The sequence below is a fragment of the Ammodytes marinus genome (genome assembly GCF_949987685.1).
Source record: "Ammodytes marinus genome assembly, chromosome: 1".
In the NCBI taxonomy this organism is placed as follows: domain Eukaryota; kingdom Metazoa; phylum Chordata; class Actinopteri; order Uranoscopiformes; family Ammodytidae; genus Ammodytes; species Ammodytes marinus.
The window spans coordinates 25,543,439-25,568,687 of NC_137230.1; the positions used below are offsets into that span (position 1 = coordinate 25,543,439).

General features: G+C 40.7%; 1 protein-coding gene across 6 annotated transcripts in view; it reads right to left on the reverse strand.

Moving 5' to 3' along the window:
- Positions 1-25,249, reverse strand: part of esrrga (estrogen-related receptor gamma a) — a gene marked incomplete at both ends in the record, with an annotated part of 68,530 nt that overhangs the window by 7,568 nt on the left and 35,713 nt on the right. For 3 of the 6 annotated variants that reach the window (XM_080038604.1, XM_080038605.1, XM_080038606.1), the window contains 2 exons: positions 16,556-16,717; positions 19,555-19,665. In XM_080038604.1, coding sequence (XP_079894730.1) covers positions 16,556-16,717; positions 19,555-19,665 — 273 coding nt within the window. Of the gene's footprint in view, positions 1-16,555; positions 16,739-19,554; positions 19,666-25,249 lie in introns of all 6 variants that reach the window. The other 3 variants (XM_080038603.1, XM_080038602.1, XM_080038601.1) reach the window with 1 other exon arrangement.

The window sequence follows — 25,249 nt, forward strand, 5'->3', positions numbered from 1 at the left end:
GTATGATAAACTGTATATATATATTTATGTTCCTAATGAGCTTTTAAGTCTATTAAAATCACTTTCTACACAAATACTGTCTAATTTAACTGGGATATGGCCATCGTGTGCACAAGACTAGTTCCATTAAGAGAAAGCATATGGAGCTTCCTGGGTTGGATGTGTCACCAGTGGAAATAATTCAGACAACATTCACGCATTCTACTAAACTCATCTGGCAAAAATCATAAATTTTATATCCGGGTGTAAGTGTTGGATATTTGTTTTTTCCTCAAATAATGAAAATAATAATTGGGATGAGGTAAGGGGTGCATTAAGTCAACTTAATAACCCTAGTTAACTATATGTTACATTGATATGTGTGTGTACTTTTATGTGGGCGTGTCTGCTAAAATATTAGGACATAATATCTATGAAGGTACAGAGAGAGCCTGTGTGTGGAGCTATTTATTTGTATGTGTGTGTGTGTGTGTGTGTGTGTGTGTGTGTGTGTGTGTGTGTGCATGTGCCATACATTGGTCTGACAGAAAGAGGCTGCAGTGCAGTCATGCAGACTTAACCTCTACTGCTTGCTCTTGCGCTCTTTCTTTTTTCTCTTCCCTTTGCTCAGGCACACACACATAAAGACAAACACACACACGTCGAATCCCGAGCCACCCTGCGGCCTGTTTGTCTGCCAAATGAGTCCTGACTGCACGTTTACACCCGAGACCGCACAACAGTCTGGCACAAATACACAAACGCGCGCACACACACACACACACGCACGCACGCACGCACGCACGCACGCACGCACGCACACACACACACACACACACACACACACACACACACACACACAGGATAGCCCTCTCTCATGCCCCAGTTGCTACACAGACACACACAAACACAAACACACATATCCAGGAGGCCTATATTTGTTTTCTTGTGGTTACAGGGCAAAAGGGAACCAGTGAGACCCGATTATGATGCTTATGAGTACCTGTGCACCAGTGTGTGTACACTTTGTGGCATTTGTGAAGCTATTTGTATGTGCATGTGAGTCTGTGTGTCTATATGATAGTACCTATGTACAATAACTGATGCACTAAAGGAGGCATTGTTTGAATGTGTGTGTATGTGGATTAATGTGACAGGTGTGAAAACTGGTTGCGAAGCTGATCTAGTCTCAGTTATAAACAAACAACGTTATATTTGTCTTTTATATTCTGTCAATGCACTAAAACAGGACTTTTGGCATATTTGGGTGTTATTTTATGAGCCCTTGTTTGAAAAAAGGGACGCTTAAAGTAAAATGTAGTGTGTGAAAGTTAAACATATCTGCAAGTGTGTGTGTGTGCTCATTGAGCACCTGCTAGCTTTGTTACTGATGCCACTGTGTTCTGTCCTATTTGATTGTGGCCCCAGGACACATTTAACAGGAAGCTTCACAGTCTGTCTCGACAATTTAACAGCAGGGATCCACACACTTATCAAGAGTTATCGGTCTCGATGTTGTAAGAATACGCCCCACACGTTGTCATAGAAATGTAACACAATACAGTAAAACTGAATTTACACTCAGGGGGCTGGATGTATACTGTATGAGGGGAATCCTGGTGATGAGCTCCTCATTAAAACAATTATTAAAAATCACATAGTGCCATTTATCTTCATTATTCTGATAGCAATGGATGAAACAACAACAGCTGTGAAGTTATTTGTTGATAGATATAGGAATGGCTGTTTCTCTTTGTAAATCCTACAATAGTCCCAGGCCTCAGTAATTCTGATGTAAAATACAGAAGAGGTATTGATGGGCTGTGATGTAAACTGTTGTGAGTGCAGGTGTGAGGAGGACAGTGGATTGTCTATGTGCAGCATGTACACATATTGTGTTCTGCAGGGGACAGATTTAAGTCTACTGGCCCACTGAGATAGAGATTGCATTAGAACACGTGAAGTTTCCAACAGTTACCAGCACATCGGTGCCCTGCATGAGTGTGTGTGTTGCTTCTGTATGCACACTGTGTTATGTGGCTCCAGTGCTCTCTCTCATACCACTTTCTGTATGGGTTTGTGTTTAAATGTGTGTTAGCGTGCACATTGTTTCATGCTGTGTAACGCAAGTGCTCCCTTGTGATGCTTTTTTGAGTGTGTGTGTGTGTATGCGTGTTTGTGTGTGTGCGCATCTCAAACTGTTTCGTACCATACGGCCAGACGCCGGCCCAAATGAACATGGACCCCCTGTGATGGCTTTGGCCAAGCTGAAACAATACACACAAGTTAGACACACACGACAATCGTGCTGGCAAATCACACACACACACACACACACACACACACATACACACACACACATCCACCAGCTGACCCAATTACACAGAGATGCGCAATGGAATGGAAACAAATTTACCCAGAGAACCAGATAATTTAGAGGGGCTTAAAGACACACACACACACACACACACACACACACACACACACACACACACACACACACACACACACACACACACACACACACACAAATAGATTCTTGGATTGATAAAAACTATCATGTTTCAAGTGGAGTTCATAGGAAATTATAAATTAGGTTTTATCGTTCATTGATAGAAAAATCAAGTTAGTCTATCAACATCCTTTGAGTATCAAAACAGTTTGTCTGTCTGTGTGTATGAATGAAGATATGAACAGAATCACTAAAGAACAGAGTCCATTTCTATCTAGCCTTTGCTTCATATGTGACACCATATTTGTATCATTCAATACCCTGTTGTGTTTATGATGCAGCCAAAGTGCTTTCTTTTGTTGTGATACAGTAACTCCCATCTCAATGTTTCTTGTGTGTGCTAAGGTTAGCTTGAACTATTTTGTTTAGGTAAAAATGTAGAGAGAAGGCAAACCCCAAACTGTTCAGTAATACTACATTGCTGTACAAGACAAATACATTTGAAGTTTCCCTCAACTCTAAAATGTGTTTTGCCCAATATTCCTGTATGAGCAGAGTTTGGCACTGGAACATTACTTTCTGCATTATGTGGTAAAAGCAAGCATAATTTTGTAATTTTTTGTCATCACAAGAAAAGAAAGAAACCAACAAATTACTGGATTGTTACATGTCATATTAATATTAATATTAATATTAACCAGGTTATTGAAACTGTATCATATATTATTATTCAAAGCAGAGCATTTCAATTTGTTATTAAAAATGTTGAAACACCTTTGTTGACATAGTGATATGACCGATAGCTTATATTCGTTTCATTTAGCTTAATATTAAAAATCTAAATTGCAACCTTGCCTGGTTAAATCTATTGTGTCTGCCTTGAGTTGCAGATGCTGTAAATGATGATAATGGACAATAGCTGACTCATTTTTGTATATATAAAAATATATAAATGAATATTGGTACACAATCCGTTCCTCATATAATTTACATACTGCACACACAAACACGCGTCATCATCACGTTCACCTTCATCCTCTTTCATACGGTTGGCTAAAATATCTTGCATCCCATGTTCTTTCCCCTTCCACTTCTTTCCCCCTCTCCTTCCCCCACAATCCCCCTTGTTCTCGGGGCTGCCTCGGGGAGGGTAGAGCAGTCATAGGGTTGCAGTAGCCTCTAATCAGTGTGAACAGCCAGCTAATTACCAAACCCTCAGCCCTGGCTGACTGTTAATTGCATACATTAGACACCATCAGCAGCACTGCAAGATTAACACTTAAAATCTTCCCATTGCTGTAGTGGAGATGAGAGCTCAGTGTGTGTATGTGTGTGTCCATGGTTGTGTGTGTGTGTGTGTGTGTGTGTGTGTGTGTGTGTGTGTGTGTGTGTGTGTGTGTGTGTGTGTGTGTGAAAGAGAGTCGGGGTGAGAGGCAGAGGTGGCGAAGAGGGTTTTGCATTGTATTCTCTGTGTGTGCATGTGTGGTGTGTGTGTGTGGCCTCTGTGGTCTGGGCGCTAATATTTAACACTTAATTAGACCCAAAATGGAGACGCGGCAAGAGAGATATGCTGTGGTGGGGTTGCTCAGGTGGGGGGCAGGCGATCGTTGAGGGCAACCCCAAGTCTCTGTGGGCACGCCAGATGGAGTGACATTAAGACCGTTGCATTGGAAGCATTTCAAATAATAAAATATCAATATTTACATTTTAATTACCCACTTCTAGCTGCTCCACCATGGTCATGTCAAGGAGTGTGTGTGTGTGTGTGTGTGTGTGTGTGTGTGTATGTGTTAGGGGCATGTGCCACAGATTGCTCCACTGGGGGCAATTTCTTTTTGGCTTCAAGAGGTTCTGCTGAAGTGACAACAATCTGCTCTGCACTAGAATTTAGCCATTTTTAAAATCTTCCTTTCTCTTCCACTCAGTCAACAATCTTCCTCTCATCCTGTACCTCTGCTGCCTGTCTCTTCGATACAATGCCGATGTAAGCAGCAATGACCGTTCTGTGTGTGTGTGTGTGTGTGTGTGTGTGTGTGCAGCTTTGCACAAATCTGTCAGGGGGACGATGTGTACACAAAACTGAGAAGCTTGTCTCTCTCTCTCTCTCTCCCTCCCTCTCTATTTTGGCATTGTCAACTGAAACGGGAGAGGAGAAATGTTTTTTGGGGAATACTGCTAAGCCAGTGGTTACATTATATGAAGGAAACATGGATAAAGATCAAACATGTTTTAAAAATCTATCTATCTATCTATCTATCTATCGATCCATCCATCCATCCATCCATCCATCCATCTATCTATCTATCTATCTATCTATCTATCTATCTATCTATCTATCTATCTATCTATCTATCTATCTATCTATCTATCTATCTATCTATCTATCTATCTATCTATCTATCTATCTATCTATCTATCTATCTATCTATCTATCTATCTATCTATCTATCTATCTATCTATCTATCTATCTATCTATCTATCCATCTATCTATCTATCTATCTATCTATCTATCTATCGTCTGTAATTATTTCATTTTCCCAGCGTGTTCAATTAACTGGGTTGTGTCACAGACTATTGATCTCTTGGTGGATTAACTTTCAGAACAATATCCTGTCAAAACATATTCTCCTGAAAAGACAAAATCCATAGTCCATGCATCAGCAAATGGGCTGCTGTGAGATATAAACCACTGGGAGACAGGTTTTTTTCTTCCAAAAATGATTACATACAATTATTTGTTTATCTGAGTCCATCAAAAACTACATTTTTACATTAAAATGAATGTATAAAATATGAGTATGACAAGTAAAGATAGTGTATGCCAAGAGAGTGGTATGAGCCAGATTCTTTCTTCGTTAAGCACTATTGATGTATGACTAGAAACTTGCTGATTGAGGCGTTAAAACAAAAGCCAATGGTCCCTGTCCAGGCCCTGGTGTCTGTATATGAGATTATGTGGCTGTGTTGATTCTATCTGTCTAATCCCCCGTAGCTTTCCATGGAGAGAGTGCCGCAGAAACTCCACAGGGATTAATTTACCATTCGCAGATTAGAGATATGGTCACCAATATCATCATGCAGGACAAGCAGTGAGAGGAAAGGCTCAACAATGGAGCAATATGGGGGAGAGAGAAAAAGAGAGAAAAAGAGAGCAGAGGGAATGAGAAGGAGAGAGAGAGAGAGAGAGAAAGACACGCATACACAGACTGAAAGAACGACAGAGATGAAAATGAATGCACACAGAGAGACAACCTTCTCTCCTGCAGCATCATGCCTTAATGTCCTCCCTCGTAGACAAGAACATTAGACCTCATTCCACCGCCTCATCTGGGCCTGAAAAAGCCTGGGCTGAAAATCTTAATTAATTGTCCAATAGTGCTGCGGGGTCATTATGCATTGCAATAAAGAAGCGTGTAATTATGAGATTTAACAGCCATTACCAAGGCCAGGAACTCATATGTCATCATCAGCAACCAAGCCAATGGTTTGGTACGGCTGTGTGTGTGGCTTGATGGACAGCACACACACATGCACAATACACACACTTGCATGTGTATTGTTCATGCAGGTATATACATAGGTGTTTAGATGTAGATTTGACAAATATGTCCACTCTCTGCCGGAAAACAAACCGTTTCAAATATATACATGTGCAGACTAACAGGGCGACACACACTCAGAATGTATTGAGAAAAGAACTCTCACACACACACACACACATACACACATACCCATCAGTCTGACCCAGACAATAAGGCAGCCAGCTGTGATAGCAGCCTGCAGATGAAACATCTCATCAAGATTAAATAGACACAAAATACACACATTATTACTGGTGTGTGTGTGTGTGTGTGTGTGTGCGCGCGTGCATTTAATGTGAACGCACAGTGAAGTACTGAGACCAGAGACATATAGCCACATAGCAGGTGGGAAGTGATTTGTATAAGGATACAAAAAACTATTACAAAGTGAATACAATAGAAACACAGTATGTCAGAATGTCCTATATATATACAGTATATATACTGTATATATACTTTATATATATATATGTGTGTGTGTGTGTGTGTGTATATATGTATATATCATTTGCCTCTGTTTATGTTGTGTGCACAGGCCATAAGTCGTCCCCAGCTGGTGACAGGCATGCTCCAATCCTATTTTCCCACCTGCTTATTCCCTGATGGAAAGGATGAATCCTCCGGACTGTTATTTAAGAACGATAGATGGAGGACAGGAGAGAGAGTGTGAGAGAGAGATATCGAGAGAGGGACAGACAGAGAGAAAGAGTAAGGTAGAAGAAAGGTGGAAGAGGTAATATGAGGGTGAAAGAGCATCAGGATGTAAGGACAAGTGAGAGAGGGAGAGAAAAATGAAGGGAGAGTGAGAAATAAACAAAAAAACAAAGAAGGAATAGAATGGAAGAAAGTGGGGAACGTTGGTGAGAGATGTAGACGAAAAGAGAAGTGCAGGAGCAAAGGTAAGAGCAGAGCAAATAAGAAAGAGAGAAAAGGTACAGTATATTTAAAAGGGAAGGAAAGGGAATATAGAGATGGACAGAAACAATGAGGAAAGGTAAGTGGTTAAATGTAAAGAGAGAGTGAGAAAGAGAGAGAGATACTATCTGAAGAGAGAATAATTATTTCTTGCCTGTCTGTGAACTTTGCATGAACCAACAGAAATAATGTGATGCCATGACAAGCCTGGCCCTCCTTCCACTAGATTTGCTGCATGCATAGGTGTGTGTGATATGTGGGTGTGGATGTCTGTGAATCCCTGTATGTGTATGAACTCTATATATTGCTTTTGGTGTGTGTGTGTGTGTGTGTGTGTGTGTGTGTGTGCTCCAACAGATAGAATAGGATGATGATGATTTGAAATGGAGTTTGGCCTGTGCGTAATTATGATCATCTATCTTTATGCCCCGCCAGCATATCATATCATATCACATCACATCATCTCTCTCTCTCTCTTTCTCAGGCGCACAGAGACACACACACACACACACACACACACACAGACAACACAAAAGCAAATTGAAAGTGGTAAAAGCTGACTGTTGTTGCAAGTGATGACTTAGATGATGATGTGCTCAGATGGTGAGCTGATTTATTTGTTACAGCTTGTCTGATGTCACATATTAGAAAACTGTGCATGTGTGTGTATGTGTGTGTATGTGGGGTTACAAAGTGTACGTTTGAGTGTTCATGGCTATGTTTATGATGTGTGTGTGTGTGTGTGTGGATGTGTGCTTGCTCATGTGTATTCTTATGTATGCGGCGTCTATCTGGTTTGTGTTTTGTGTGTGTGACAGACATTATTTGATGCAGATTAGTCAGCGTACTCAGATTGCAGGCTGTCTCAAAGGCTGATAGACAAATGAATTTGATTTGCTAATGTAATCAAACTAAAAAGAAAAATAGCAAAGGGCTGCTGAGCGCATCTCTCATGACTTCAATATTTGCGTTTTTCTTCTCAGTTAAACTTCAAACTTGATCTTTTGAATGACTTTTATCAAAATAGCTTTTAATGATAGGGTGGTTGAAAACATTTGACTGATTGATTTCGTCAGCAGTTTAAAATCAATCTAATTCTTAATATAGAGGTGCTGATATTGGAAAATGTACTGTTGTGGATGTGATCCATATTTTCTGCAGTGACTCCTGTGTTTTTTTATTTGTATTTGAAATTCAGGTCTGATATGGTCAGGTGTGACACGTGGATACAGTGACAGCTGGTACCATGTGTGAAGCAAGTTGTGTCTGAATGATGTGTCGGGTTGCTCAAGTCTCAAGGCATACGGTGTGTGTCACCACCAAGGTGTGACCTGATAGAGGTAATACCAGTGTGTGTCTGTCTGTGTGTGTGTGTGTGTGTGTGTGTGTGTGTGTGTGTGTGTGTGTGTGTTTTAAAGCAGGCACCTAAAGCTGTGCCATCACAGGCACATCTTCATGGAAACACTGTAAACACAGTGATGACAAAACAAACACAGTGCATCGGACAGACAGGAGAGTCAACACAGACTGAACGTGCCCTCACACACTGAATAAGTAGGTGCATTGCCGTGTGTGTCTCTGTATTCATCAAAACATCAACTTTGGCATGAATAACTCCTTTTATAGTTTTGTATCTCTTTTCTGAATCTTACTTAAGACATTTTATAGACACATTGGACACCCATGGGAGGCAGAATTTCTGAGAACATTTCAGTTTATGTGTGTTCATGTATTGTTAGATTGAAGAAAGGCATTGTAACATGGTGACAACATAAGATCTGATAGTATATTCAGTCAAGTTCATTTCCACAAAGTGTGTGTTCTCTTTTGTTAAATTAACTCATTGAAATGTTCGAGAGGACAATTGAAGGTTCACTTTACGAACCCCTTTGTTGAAATATATTCTAAAAAAACAGATTATCTTATTACCAATTAATACCAAGTGACTTATATCACCATGTACAAAAAAGACTAGAATGACACAAACACACCGGACTGAAAAGAAGAAAAGTGAAGCAGTAGAAGTAGAGAGAGACAAAAGCAGAAAAGCAATACACAGAGAAAGGAAAATAATTTCCCTCCTCTGTTTTCTCATATTGATGACATGCCTCCAATACCCACAGTCTTTATCCAATAAGGAAAGCCCAACTTAATCCAAACATTACGCTCGGATATCAAATATTCTTTTCCTAATTTGATTTCATCAATATTTGTTTTCATCTGCAAACAGGGGTGCGTTTGTTTGTATGGGCTGCAAGAGGAAACCATGTCGGTGGTTCACCGGAAAATAAGACATCTCTCATGCACGAATGTGGGAAAAAGAAACAGACAAACACACACTCACATAAGCAGCATACACACATACTCTAAACCAAGACGTCAACATCAAAATGTGTTATGCAGCTCAGGGATGAGCACAAACACGTCCAAACAGAGCTCAGAGAAAATCAGCAGTGACTGAAAACACACACATGAAGATATGCACAAAATAAACTAAACAGATCAAAGCAATGATTCAATTATGCTTCTTAATCCAAACCTAAATCAGATCCTTATAAAGTCATATTTGTGAGATGAATCTCATTGGAATATGGAAAAGGCGGAATCAGTTATATCACATTAAAGAAAAATAGAGTGCTTATTCTGCATATCTGACTTGATGGAGTATGGACTAAACTAAATATACTGACTGAACATCAAATACTGTCAAGTTTTCTTATTCAATTTTCCTGGCTAAATAATGATCGGCTTTCGTTGTTACATCTAGACAACTGTGAATGCATTGAAACTTAGTGTGTTGTGTTTGTCTTAAGAAGGCACCCAGCATGTGGTGACTGTCAAGGTGAGCTGGCCTTGGCCGACAGAATGGGGGCAAATCTGCTCGTGTGTCTTTGTGTGTCCATGTGTATTTCCGTGTATGCGTTTTTTCACCAGTTCACTTGTACATGTGTACCTAGACAGGGTAATGGCAATGAGAAGGAGGGAGAGGCTGGAAGACCAAGTATGGCAAATTAGACCAAGACCACGGGGGGGAGGGGGGAATTGTTTTCAGAAGTTTCGTGCCCATAAAGCTCATTGATTTAAAAATGGACAAAACGTGTGTGTGTTTATGTGAGTGGCGGTGGAGAGATATTTCTCTTCTGATTTACCACTCGCTGACCCTAAGCCCAACAACCTCTTTGCTGATTGATGACAACACCACGGCCAGAGTGACATCACCACCAGTCTGGGCTTTTCACCTACCTCTATCACCACACACACACACACACACACACACACACACACACACACACACACACACACACACACACACACACACACACACACACACACACACACACACACACACACTGCCGGTTGTGCATCTCTTGGAGCTCATTGTGAAGTGTTAAAATGTGTGTCAGTATTAATTTAGAGAGCTGCACTTTCGGAGTCAAGGCTGTGTGTGTATCCATGTGTAAATGTAGGCATGTGCATGTGTGCAGAGGTTCCTGAACATTTGATTTGCTAAAAGGAGCGGGACACTTCTATCAATCAATATTTGCTGACTGACTGGGTGTCTTTCTGGTTGATTGACTGGCTGTGTAGTTACTTGACTTACTGATGTGGCTAACTCACTGAATGACCAACTACTTGACTGGCTGACTAAATCTGTAAGTGACAACCATTTACAACATGAACCAAGATAGAAAGGGTACAGCAGAACAGCTGAGGTAACGATTAGGGAAGGGCTTTGGCCTTTGGGCGTCTAACGTGCTGTGATGTACCAATGTTAGCTACAAGGCATATTTGAATGAGCGATCCGATCGATAAGCAGTATGTCATGCTGTTTTTAAAAATCTAGAGCTGAATTTGGACTCAATAAACCCCGATCACTGTATCTGTTAAGACGTTCAGTCAGACAAAACCAAAGAAAAAGACAGTGAAGCTGGCTGGCTTGGGGGGTTGAGAGAAAGGGGGAGGGGGGAGGCATTGGGGTTTAGAGTGAGGTTGACTTGATAATGAAGAGGTTAAGGATACCATGGGGAGAGGGTGGGAGGTCAGGTCAGACAGAGGGGGAAAAGCAAGGGAGAGCAGGGAAGGGACAGAAGCAGAGAGGGAGAAAGAGAGAGGTCACAAGTGAGGTTGAAGGGATGGGCGATATTTAGCCATGGGGTCAGAATAGTATTGTGTTAAAGCCTCTTTGGGAGTATCTAGGTTATACAGAGTGTATGTGACCTCCCTGCTTTTTATTCTCCACCCATTTCCTACATTTAACTTCTCCCCCTTCAGCCTTGTTTGTTTGTTTCCCCTCACACCTCCTATTGGCTATACTCCTTTATTCTATGTTTCCAGTCATTTTCCATCACATTGAATTTAGGGATACAAAACATACTTTGAATCACAACTATAAATGTGTAAAGAAATCACATATTATTTTACAGTGAATAAAAAAATAACAAAATAAAAAATAGGAGAAAGAACGCACAATTTTAATAATATTCAAATTGCTTGAATTCTGTTAGCCAATTTAAAGAGCCAGGTTATTTATGATGCTTGTGCAAGATTTTGGCGGTGGGTGTGGTGGCAAATGATGACTGATTTTTATTATACTAAGCTTCAATCCCCTCCTCCTCCTCCTCCTCCTCCTTTTTTTTTTTTTTTTTAAACACCCAGCACTCTTTGTAAAAAATATAACACAATTAATGGGCTCTATGTAGGAGCCTTGAGGAACTCCACAGGTAATATGTTACAACTAAACAGAGGGTTTTCCAATACTATTTATTGGGTTGGTTCCCTGCTAGCTAGACAGGAAATCTGAGACTTTTTCTGCTCAAGCCTCAAGAAACAAGGAAAGAGACACTCCTGCATGTGCACTGCTTCCGGGGTGTTTTCAAATGTTTTAATAATATCTCGGTTGTAGAAAGCGTGTATCCTATTCAATTAATAATTAAGTTAGGCTTATTTATTGTAAAATAAATCGTTTTGATTTTAATTTTGAAGAAGAAGCAACATCTCATTGGTCACAGGAAATGTCAGAGTTTAACAATCACTGACAAGAGGCTAACAATCACCCAGCTCTAGACCTTGTTCATGTCTACAGCGTCACCATGGGGAATTTAAACACTCATACCAGAATCCAAATGAGTAAGAAGAAGAAAAAGATGAAGAAAACAGGCCATTGAATGACTTAATGTGACAATAAGACAATAAGAATTGGGAACATGAAACAGGAGGACATCCCTCCTCACCTGCTATCCCAGCACCACCACCCAAAGCCCTTCTCCCATATCTCCATAAAGACCCATTAAAATGAATAGACCGGTGGAAACCCCCCCTTCACCTCCCACTTTTACAGCTCAATCATACTGCGTTACTGCCGACACATAGACTCCTTATCCTGAGTGTCAAAATTGAAAGGAGAACGGAAGGAAGAGAGGGAGAACGAATGTAGGAAAAGAAAGAGCATGTAAAAGAAGATAGGGACGCATTAGAATAGCGGAAGGAAAGTGGAGGGCTGCCAGAGAGCAATTTCTTTCTTGAATAAAGAAAGAATGGGGGAGGGGGGTGGTAAGGAAAAAAAAAACACTAATGGCAAGTCCCCTGGTTCTGGTAAAATAGACTGTGGTATAGGTTCTGGCTTTATGTCGTTGATTCATTCATTTGTTCGTTTCTTGCTCTTTCGATGAGTCAAGTGCTCGCCTGTCTGTCTTTCTCTTTTGTGTCAATGAGTCTAGATAAGAGCTGCTGGCATGACTGCCCTGTAGTCATTTAGTTATTATGGAGATGTGGGGGGGGGGACAGAAAAGAGAGGATGAAAAGACCAATTTTACAGACAGATAAATGGCTGATTTTGAATGGCCTTTTCTTTCTTTTAATTCACTCCCTCATTCACTCCCTTTAAAATATTTGCTGTTCTCCCCACCTCCAACTCTCACCTGACTGCTCTTCACTTCTCCAAACACAATCCATGCACTTCACTATGACATGCAGCCTAATATGCAACTGGAGTGGTCTCTTGGAGAGCTATTAAAATGAGATCCTACCTTTGCCTATCCATATTATTGGACACCAAAGCCTTTCATGGCCTCCGAATAACAATTTGAACGAGTGTGACTCATACTTTATATTTGTGGGCCAACTTAACTAAGCTCTGCCCTCAGCAACTTCTCTTCATTCAACACACACAAGTGCATGTGTGAGGTGGTTGTGCGTGACAGTGTCCCATTCCTTGTGGGAAACACGAGACACACACTGTGTCTGAAACCTCATTTTCATCTCCTAATGACATATCAAATGTTTGCATATAGGCCATATCAGTATGGAAATAAGCACACGCACACGCACACACACACACACACACACACACAGCTTAAGAATAAAATAACCAATCAAAGAGATATGTGTGTACACCCTCTAAGGTTGGGCGATTCTGTGTGTCAAACATGACTAGCAACCAAAGACACATTAACACACACACACACACACACACACACACACACACACACACACACACACACACACACACACACACACGTACCATAGCCTTGTTATCCGGGGGCCTGTCTTGCAGGCAGCCTCTCTAACACTGAGTGATGTTTAAATTAGTTTACAATTTAGCCTCCTCGCTATCCGCAGAAGGCTCTTAACTCAGTGTGTGTATGTGATGTGTTTTTGTGTGTGTGTTTGTGCGTGTGTGACCGTAACAAATTGTTGCCAGTACGGCAGACATCTAATGACTTCAAATTAGCTGCCTGGCGCTCGCCTTGACACGTTGTTACCACTGTTAGCAGCCTGTGTGTGCGTGTGTGTACGTGTGTGTGTGTGTGTGTGTGCACGCAGTGCTGCGCAGCCATATCATGAAGCATAAATTGGCTTCACCTCTCCTCTCTCTTCCTCCGTTTTTTCTTTTTGTTTCTCTGTCTCTCTCCATCAATTTGATTAAAAAAATTACTGTACCATGGCGAGCAAAGACGTGTGCATGTGTGTGTTCACATGTACACCCTGCACACAGTCAGTCACATACACGCACACACACACACACACAAACACGCACACACACACACACACACACACACACACACAAATAAACACACACACAAAGACATACACACACACACACACACACACACACACACACAAACATGCACACTTTGACAATAATTTGAAACAAGACGGCTTCAAAAAGGTTAACAGGTCTATTCTATTCTATTCAATACAGTCATTCAGTCATTGTGTGCTCTTTATTGTTTGCGTTGTTTGTGTGTTTATGTGTGTGTGTGTGTGTGCGTGTGTGTGTGTGTTTGAGAAAGTCTGATAAAGAAGGTTGAGGAGGTGTATTTCTTTCTGACAATCCTCTCCACTCTGTGTGAACAGTAGATCACTTTCTGTGTGTAGTGTACATGTTTGGATGTGTGTGTTAGAGTGAGAAAGTATTATATCAGTGTTCAGTGGTGTAAACAATGAGGATTTCATAAAGTTTCACACACACACACACACACACACACACACACACACACACACACACACACACACACACACACACACAGTTCGAAGATGAAGAGTTCTATCGTTCTCTGTGAGCAGTGGATTGCCTCTCTCGTTCATCTAATCACGCCATCTTCTCTCCTCCGCCAAGCAATCGTTGCGCTTCGCTCCCTCCACACAGAAAGCTGCACACACACACACACACACACACACACACACACACACACACAAACGCACCGCACACGTGCATGCACATGCACACAGACCATCACATAACCTGGTTTACTCCATTTAGTCAATTTACTTTTAAAAGTAGTCAGCAAAGGAAAAGCTAATCCCAATGCAAAACATTACATTAAATACGCATCAAGTGTATTTTAGAGTGTATATTTGCGTGTGTGATATGTAGCAGGGGGAGGGAGAGACAATTGAATTATAAGAAAACACAGGATAGGGAGATTAGATGACGGGAGATAGTATTGGAATGGGCCTCAATGTTGTTTTGAAAGAGAAAAATAAATATTCAGAGAGCTAAACTTGGTATATGGATCAATATATATGTCTGCTTACTGTCCATATAGCAGCACAAGGATCAATACACTAACAAGAAGCAATGTATATTCCCATCTCTCTCTCTCTTTTGTCCTTTCCCTCTGTTATTTTCACATTTATTGATAAGATATAATATATATCATTTTGAGATCCTGTTATCCAACACCATTGACTTTATTGTTATAGATTTACGCAGCATGACTGAGTGGTATTTACGCCTCTAATCTTGTGTTCCCCCCTATACAGTGAGAGAAGTGGCAGCATGGGGGTAATTCTATTCTGTTCTATTCTATAACCATATTTCATGTCAACAATGGTGCTAATCTTTGTGCTAATCTGTGTTAATCTGAGACACTACTCTTCCCTCCTCCGTACTGCTGTCACAGCATGGCTCCTTCACTAATACCAAAACCAGATTACAGCTTCATCACTACCTTTCAGACATCTCCATGTCTTCCTCTTCATATAGCCTTTACAGCCACATGCATTTGTACTCGTCAATCTCGCTCATTTCCTCTCATTTGTTTTTCACATTTACTTATTCATTATGTGTCTATCTGCCACCGTTTTAATTTCCTCATCTTGTAGTCCAGATCCAATTTGGAACAGATTAGGGGGTGGGGGACGAAGATTCATTTAAAAAAGATTAGATTAGTGATGAACCTTTTAGAGGGATACTGATGCTGACTGCTTTTAGCCACAGTGCCCCTGACTCGTGGAACAGCCTACAGCATCAAATTAAAATAAATACACTTATAACTGTTAACCAATTTAAACTTATTATTTTGAATCAGCCTGTTTTAATTAGGCTATTGTTCTGCTTCATTTAATTGATCTGAATGTTTTAATTGTTGTTGTCTCTTTGTAAGCTTGTTGTGTATTCTCATTGTATATTGTATATCTGTATTTGACTCGACGTCATTGTAAAAACGGGTCACCCCTCAATGATCTTTCGAGGATAAATAAAGGAAAATGAAAATGATGCAACGTTGGCTACAGACATCACATTTGTATGTAAAAAATAAATAAAAATGTAATACCAGTACATACACAGTGTAGTTCACCAGTAGTGTAAAGCTGTGGCTTTGAATGGCTCTGTCTTATACACGATACAGCGACTACAGGCAAACACACACCCAGACCCCAACACACACGCATACATAGGTCAAAGGTAAGGGGATTTGACTGTTTGGCTCAAAAGGTCTGAATTGCAGTGTGCGCTTGTGTGTGTGTGTGTGTGTGTGTGTGTGTGTGTGTGTGTGTGTGTGTGTGTGTGGGAAGGTGTAATACCACTGAGGGCATTAGATCGGCCTGGGAGAGTCACTGGCTCAGACTGTCTGCGTAGGAATTGGGTGAAAGGTCACACCTTAGCACCAGGTGTACATGTATGTATGTAAGGGTTCCCAAACTGCATCTGGAGCAGCTGATGTTTAACCTTGGACTCTCTGCCAATTCACACAGCATGAGTGCTTGTGTGTCTTTTTCCTGTATATGTGTGTGTGGATGTGTGTATGAAATCTCTTAGAATATATGTACTGTATGTGTGTGTGATTGAGTCAGGCTAGGTTCAGTGTGAAAGCCAGGGTTCAGAGTTTTTTCCCCCCTACCTGGGATATGTTTAGCCCAGCCGATGTTGACAACCAGCTCTCTGTCTGCCAGGTCACAGAGCGTAGTCAGGGCCTTAATGTCGCTGTCTGGTACTGTTGGGTCAGGCATGGCATAGATCTTCTCTGGCTCGGCCACCAGCAGGTGAGAGACGATTTTGTTATCTGCAAGGCAGCCAAAGGCATCTGACATGGCCACCAGACAAGGAGAAAGACACAGAGACAAAGAGATGGTGAATTTTTGCCATAGCAGGCTACAAGCAGTTCCACATCAATACGGTGCAAACAAAATCTGAAAGGTCATATGCAAAATCCTTTATGGCATGTCCTGCTAGTTAACACACACATATACACACAATACACATCATGTTGTATTATATTTTACATATTCATTATTTCATAATTAGTGTCTATTAATATAGCATCTTGAAATGTATTTAGAGATTTAAAACAATGACTGACATAATGTATTTGTTTTGTATTAGAATATTGTATAAATCACATAATATTTTATGGTATAAAATAGACAGTTTGGAGTTTTGAGACCATTTCAAATCACAAAATGCAAAGGAAAACAAGACCAGTTGTACATTTTATATGATTCAAAGTAAAATGCACTTGATGAAAGATCCCAAAAAATATTGAAACGTTTCCAGTTCAGGAGAGATTAAGGTGTGGTTAAAAAGTGATTACTGCTGTTGATTCAAGTTGCACAGAAGGTTGTCATTTGTAGCCTTAAGAAGTTTGCTGATACGTACAAGAGGGAAAGATAATACTGAAAGCCAAACAGCTCAGCTGATAATGGTGAAATGTGGTGATGAGATCTATATGGCCCATTAGTAACAGACTGATACCCTGCTTCCAAATGAATCCACTGACTAATCAAGCATGGGAATAATAACATGGGATAGAAGAGCAAGAGAGGAGCAAAGGATTGAGGAAAGGAGATAAAGAGAGAGAGAGAGAGAGAGAGAGAGAGAGAGACATAAGCAAAGAAACAAATGGGAGAAGACAGACAGGTAGAAATAAAGCAGCTATAGATAAATTGTAAAAGACAGACAGGAAGAGTCGAGAGAGCGACATATAGATAGAGATAAACAACAAGAGGGAGTGAAACAGAGTTGTGGGGATGAGTTATTTATTGATCTAACAGTCTACACCCCCAACTTTGTTACAAACACACCCCCCCCCCACACACACACACACACATTTATATATATATATATATATATATATATATATATATATATATATATATATATATATATATATATATATATATATATATATATATATATATATATTCCTTCCATCCTCTTCCCTCTAGCTCAAGCTCCAGGGTCGTTTGAGCCAAACCAATCCCAGTCACACTGCAGTATCTGTGGGTAAATCTTATTTAATGTTTCCCTAATTAGAATCAATGGAAGCCCATTTCCAAACCCTGGGCTATTGTTCTGTTTTCACACAATCAATGGGGACGCTGGGGCTAGGGATCGGGCTACAGATAGATAGGCTGTGTGCGTGTATCTGAGAGAGAGAGAGAGACACCGAAAGATTTGTTTTGTGTATTGACTGTATGTGAAAGAAAAAGAACAACAGAGACCTAGGAAGTCTATATCAACCATATCAGAGAGAGATATGTATTAACACTGTATTATGATAAATATGTAAACTGGGATTACAACCTGAAGAACTTCTTTGAGTGGGCACTGAGGATTCCAGTAAATAACTCAACTCAAATAACCAAACAGTGACAAATGCTTGATGAAAATCATAACAGGGTTAAAGACTAAAATCTAATTTAAACAGTTGAAAGGAATTGTTCTATAGTCTGCAATTGACACTATGCATGGTGTATGCAAACCTACACTATAAAGACAGACATTTGAGTGTACACACAGTCATATTATCCCATCATTTCAATGATTAGTAGTGCAGAAGTCTCAGTACACTGTCGTGCAGCCATTCAGCATATTGGCCTAAAGCAGAATATGCTCCAGCTTTAAGCAAAATGGGCTTTGGGGACCAAGCTGCTAAACACTGCTCAATCTGCACTGCATGAGTGTGTGCGTGTGTGTGTTATGTGTGCGAGCAGACGGTTAGCTAAAGAGCTAACTCTAGTTTGATGTGGTTGCCAGATTGGATTTAATCCGGATTAGGCTGCTGGCTGCCCCCCCCCCTCTCCCTCCCTTCCCTCTTCTCTCTCTCTCACTGAGAAACCTTCCTATTTAGGTTCAGTCTCTCTCTTTCTGTCTCCACCTGTCTCTCGGCCACTTTCACTCAGTTTCTCCCTTGTTAATTTTTCAATCATCAGGCTTTGGCAATGGGTTTGTTCTTTAAAGAAACTCAGCCAATCCAGCATGGCTAAATGAATGCCTTTATAGTGAAATATTACACATATAAAATGTTATGACCCCAAACTGGTAGCAGTATAGGCAGGGAAATAAACTTGTTCCCAAACAGATGGGCTTCTCAGCCGGTGTCTATTTATGTGTATCTGTGGGTATGTGTCTGTGTGTGTGTGTATCAATGCTGTTACTGTCCAACTGTCTCCATAAGTAAATATACTGATGCAAAGGCTGTTCCTTGTACTTCTGGCCTCTGACCAACCACTCCTGTCTATTTCATGAACACATAGGGCCAGTTTCACAGACATGGATTGAGCGTAGTCTCGGACTAAATTTTACTTTCAATGGACAATCTCCATTCAAAATTCCATTTAGTCAAGGACTAGGCTTAATCCATGTCTACGAAACCGGCCTTTAGTGATACAAGATGCTAGAATATAAATATAGCATGTCCTTCATAGTACCCTCTGCACACTATGTCAGATGCTGTTGCACATATCAGTTTGGAGAGTATGAGATACCGTGCATATTTCTGTCCTTGAGAATGACTGCTTAACCTCTGAGAGAAAAGAGCTTTTACATATGCTGTAACAAGCTTGTGTGTGTGTGTGTGTGTGTGTGTGTGTGTGTGTGTGTGTGTGTGTGTGTTCTTACATGGCTTCTTGGGAGGCAGAGCCAGCTGTGGGTTCAGGTATGGACTGTTGTCTGCATCTATCCGACGTTTATACTTCTGTCTCCCACCACGAACCCTGTCCAGACGAACACCTGAAAGAAATGACAGATGAAGTGTATCAAGGCACTGTGCATTGCACTGGCTAAAAGACAAATAACAAAGAGAGACCTTAGATTTTTTAATAAATTAACATGAAAAATAAAATAAAAATTCAACATGAATCGACGATAGTGTAGAAATGAAGGTAAAAACGGGAGAGATGTAAAAATGTGGACTAGAGGAAAAGGACATCTGAGTTATGGGTGTGAAGTGGTGATAACTGGGCTGTCTCTGCAGTGCATTCATGTGTGGATGTTGTGCATTCAAGCTATTCTATGATATCGTCAAGATTGCTAAACCCGTGTACCTCTCTCTTCTACAACAAGATTAATTTATAGACACCATTTGAGTAAAGGGCCTCGCTCTCTGACTTTCTGAACTGCTATTTTCTTGTCTCTTGCCCAATCTCTGTTTCTCGATTGCCGTCTCTCTCTCTTTCTTTCTTGTTAATTAATTGACACAAAGGAATCCTAATTTAATTAGGCCTATCTCTCAGGGGATTGGATGTTACCGTGGTTACCACTTAAAGGTGGATAAGGGAGAGGAGAGGAGAGCCCATCAAATGTTTCAAATGAATGAATGAATTGGTATTACTCAAACTAGAACTGTGCTTCCTGGTTTTAGCGCTCTCTGTTAAAAAGGTATATTCAAAGCTACAGTTAATGCAAATGTTTATCTTAGAATGCAAGTTGACTGAATGTTGAATTATATTGGGATCTAAAAAGAATAAAATCCCCTAATATCAAGTTAAACGGAAAACAATATTAATTTAATAATGTCTGTATAGTGCTTTAAAGGAGAAGAGCGCCACTTATTTGAAAGGTTTTATTGGGACCATACTGCGTTTAAAATAGTTAGGATAATATGTAAACGTACACAGGACAAGATACAGTATAAAAAGATGGAGGGGGCAAGAAGAAAAAGAGAGCAAAAGAGAGATTTGCTAACATACAGAGATTTAAATCCTCTGAAAAATGTGCTGACCATGAGCAAGACAACACGCCCATGAGATTTCACAAAAAGATTTCCTATTGGCAGAAAAGAGGGGAAAAAAAATGCCAGGGAGCATCTTGTAAGCGTTTGTAAGTTTATGTGTTTCCCTGTGTTATTTGTGTTTTGTACATGTGCACATTTTGGTGGCCGCTTTCATCCAAAGCATCTTACAGCGACGAATGAGAGGAGTGCACTCGTTTTTTAAAATGGAAATGTAATCATTTTGAATCCTCTAAGTAGCACAGGAAGCAGTCAACCCAGTGAACTGAACGTGTCATGCGTTTGTCTGTATGTGTGTGTGTGTGTGTGTGTGTGTGTGTGTGTGCTTGAGATGGGAATAGGTAGACAGAAGGGCCGAGAGTCTAGGTACAGTGGGGGGTGGAGTGAGGGGGGACAGTGTCAGCAAACGGTCAAGAAACTCTTAGCACCAGGGGGTACAGACCCACTCTCTCTCACACACACACACACACACACACACACACACACACACACACACACACACACACACACACACACACACACACACACACACACACACACACACACACACACACACAGACACACACACACACACACACACACATTCACTGTGTTTGGCCAACCCACATCCCCTTTGTTGTGTTTGGGTAAGCCCCGACAAACAGCTTGCTCAGTCACTACCTAGGTCAGTGGCTGGTCAAAGGAGGAGAGGGAGACAGAGAGAGAGAAAGAGAGAGAGAGAGAGAGAGAGAGAGAGAGAGAGAGAGAGAGAGAGAGAGAGAGAGAGAGAGAGAGAGAGAGAGAGAGAAAGAGAGAGAGAGCGAGAGCGAGAGAAAGCAGAAACTCAAACAGAAAAATGGGGAGGACAAATAAAGAATAAATGAAAAAAAGGTTTTGAAGAAGAAGCTCATATCTAAAGGGAGGTTTTTCTCAGTAATATAACTACATACATTCAGACCACAGATTCATGTTAAATTCAGTGAGAAATGAATTAAAATTTGATGCTTGTGTCGAAGAGCGATTTGGGGCAAATCAACTTGCTAAACTATAGCATCACTTGTGTGTCTACCCTACAGCTACAAATCCTGCTAAGACATTCAATCACACACCTACTTTGAGTCACTTCTGGATAAAAATACTTCCAGAGAACTCTTACAACTAGCTACTGCTCTCATTGTTAGCGGCAACGTTATGCCTTAGTTATGCCATTGAGGTTGGTAGATGCTGAAAACCCACTCAGCAACAATCTTATTCACTTTAAATATACGCACCAATGAGGTAGTCGATTTACACACACACCCTCCCTCCAATGACTTTCTATTGCACACGTATCCCCCTACCACACACAGACTCTCACATGCAGACTCTCAATTTTTCACTTTCTCTCTTCCTCAAAACCTAAAAGACCCAGTAATGTGCTGAGTTCACTTATAAAGAGCCCTCTCTAACTACCTCATCTATTTTCCACCAAATTAACTCTCTCGCAGCACTGATTAATGATCAAATCTAAATGAATCAAATTAAAAATTGAAAATTATATTTCCAAAGCTCACAGAAAAATGACAGGAGGAGGCTAGCGGGAGAGTGAGAGTGCTCTACCTCCTCTTAACAAATTAGCCTTCAAATCTTACAGAATGGGCAAGAGAGGAGAGGAGAGGAAAAGGGCCTTGGGAGAGGAAATGTAAGGATCTGAAAAAAAGAAGAAATTTAAGAGGATAAAGAAAAGGCAATGGAAGAACAGAATAATTGAACAAGGCAATGGGCAAGAAATGGAATAAAATGGTGAGAGAAAATAACTAAAATGTACATAAAAAATGATAAAAGGCATTAATGGAGGACTATGATAAAAGAAAGTGTAGAAAAAGGAACAGAAGAGAGAAGAGTAGAGCATAGGTTGGGAACTAAGGGGAGAAGGTGAGGGATATGTTATGGATGGGCTAGTAGACAAAAGAAGAGAGATGAACAGTGAAAATTGATAAAAAGGAGCAATAAAATGGAAATTAAAAAGGAAAACTAATAATTGCAGAAAAGGAAATATCCAAATGGTTATAAGCCTTACTATAATAAATATATATTTACAACACACACACACACACACCACCACCACCCCAGACACACAGTGACAGTGATGGAGGTGAATCATTCCTATCGTGGCAATATTGTTGCCTGTCAATAGCACGATCCACACTGATCACATCAGCATAGATTTTACACTACACTGGCGTCACTCTGTGTCAATGTGCGTGTGTGTCTGTGTGTGTCTATGTGTGTGTGTCTGAACAGTTGAGGGATTGCGAGTGAAATGCTTTTGACACCTAAGTGCTTTTGAAGAGAGAACCGGCAAGAATAGAAAGAGAGAGAAAAAAGAGGAAAGAAAAATAGAAAATGGATTGATTTCAGATGGTCAATGATATGATAAGAGAATGAGAGAGAGCGCAAGAACAGGCGTGAAGGATAGAGTAGAAAGAGGAGTAGGAAGGAAGACAAATGAGATGATTGATTCTGTTGATCACAGCAAAGAGAAAAACAAAAAAAGCATGAGTGGACGAGAGCCTTTAAAGAGGCACAGACAAGGAAACACTCGGGAGAGGAGAGGAAACGAGAGACAGGGAGTAGTTTTATGGTAATTGAAGTTGTAACAGGGTTGAAATCTCTCTTCCACCTTACCAGGTTATCCCATTTTGTTTCAGTGTGAGTTTTTGTTACAGTGTGTGTGTGTGTGTGTGTGTGTGTGTGTGTGTGTGTGTTTAACCCAGTGTTGATGTAATAACATAAAGGGTTTTCCTATGCTGGTTTAAGAACTGATGGGTGAGTAGATTGGGTAAGACAGCAGACCCATTTGAATCTAATATGTGTGTGTACAACTGTATGTAACTGCATGTAAGGAAGATTTGGAAATAAGATAAAGAAACATAAAGCATATGAGCATACAACATCTATAGCTCGTAGGAGTACAGATTCTTGTTTTTTTATGTCACTAAAGGATGTTATGCTCACAACAGGGTCATATAAGGGGATACAAAAAATAAGGAGAGCATAAGAGAGGGGTGGGGGGGAGGGTTTAGAGGAAAGTGTATAGTGTCAGGCACTGACGTTTGTTTAGACCAGAACAGAGTACAGCAGTGCCTTGGGCAGCGGGCAGGTGGCTGTCACTGGTGTGTGAATATGTGCGTGTGTGTGTGTGTGAGTGAATGTGTGTGAAAACATGTGAGGTCCCTAAAAATGGTTGCATTTTCCTTTTAAAGGCCTTGTTTATGTAATAAACTCATAAATTTTTTCAATATCTTTACATACAAAATGTAGGGAGCTTATTTTACACTGTGCTTAATGGTCATAGATGTTTTGAAAATGCCACATCTTTAAACAAATCAATAAGAAGTCTTCAATCATTGTTTTTTAACTCATAATATAGCAAATAAACCACACTCATTTGTATTATATCAGTATACATTTTTGTGTGTGTGTGTGTGTGTGTGTGTGTGGAATTTGATGCAAGCATTGCTATTGTGAACTGTCAAATACAACTAAAAACAATAGCCATAGATACATTGTGTTCCTCTGGTGAATATATAGCGATTCCCAATTTGCCTGCCACATCTCCTCTCCTCTCAAGACAAACAGAATAGAAGACGTATGTGGAAGAGAGTGGATCACTTAGGCAGATCTCTCGTCACAGTATTTCCATTATCGCTCCTTTGTAGCTGGGATGCAACCAGATGCCACACTCACTCACACACACACACACACACACACACACACACACACACACACACACACACACACACACACACACACACACACACACACACACACACACACACACACACACACACACACACACACACATTCGCTCAGGACAGACGCTACAGGGCCAGATTTAGCTACAAGTTTCCCAAGGGGGGACACCAGACGCCACCAGTTGTCTGGCGCTCCCCTCCTCTGTTTCCCCATCCTTTGCTCTTGTCTCCTTCACTCTCAGCATCACTCGCTCTCTCCTCCTCTAGTCATCCTCGACATTTGTGATTTCCTCCCTTCTTCTTGTGTTGTCCTATGCTATTCATTTATCAATCATCTGTGGTCCCACAAACCGCGTTCTCCTCGTGGCATTTCATCTTCTCTGATAACTTTTGAATCACTGATACAAATTGACTTTGTGCGTTCTGCATGTAAACATGTGTGTAGGCCAGTCTTGATTGTGGTGTGTATGACTAAAATGTGTGTGCAGCAATGAGGTTGGATAGCAGCAGTCAGGATTGTTGAGCAGTGAGGAGAGTTGTGATGCACACTACCAGCTGTATATACACACACACACAAACCAAGCACCAACACTCACACAGACTGGGGCCTTCCACCCGATCTCACTCATTAGGTCTTAGAGGCCGTGGGGAGCACGGCCAAAGTTGGCATGAGCTGTTGGTGTGTGTGTGTGTGTGTATGTGTGGGGCAGGTTGCCAAGGTTTATATTTGCAGTCCGTGGACTTGTCTCTCTAGTAGTCTACCATCTAAATCCAGCTGGCTGTTTACGACAATAAAGAGATGGAGTCTTTGGTTATGGATTTAACACATTCTATCTGTTTAACAATGATTCATCAGACGTGCCATCAT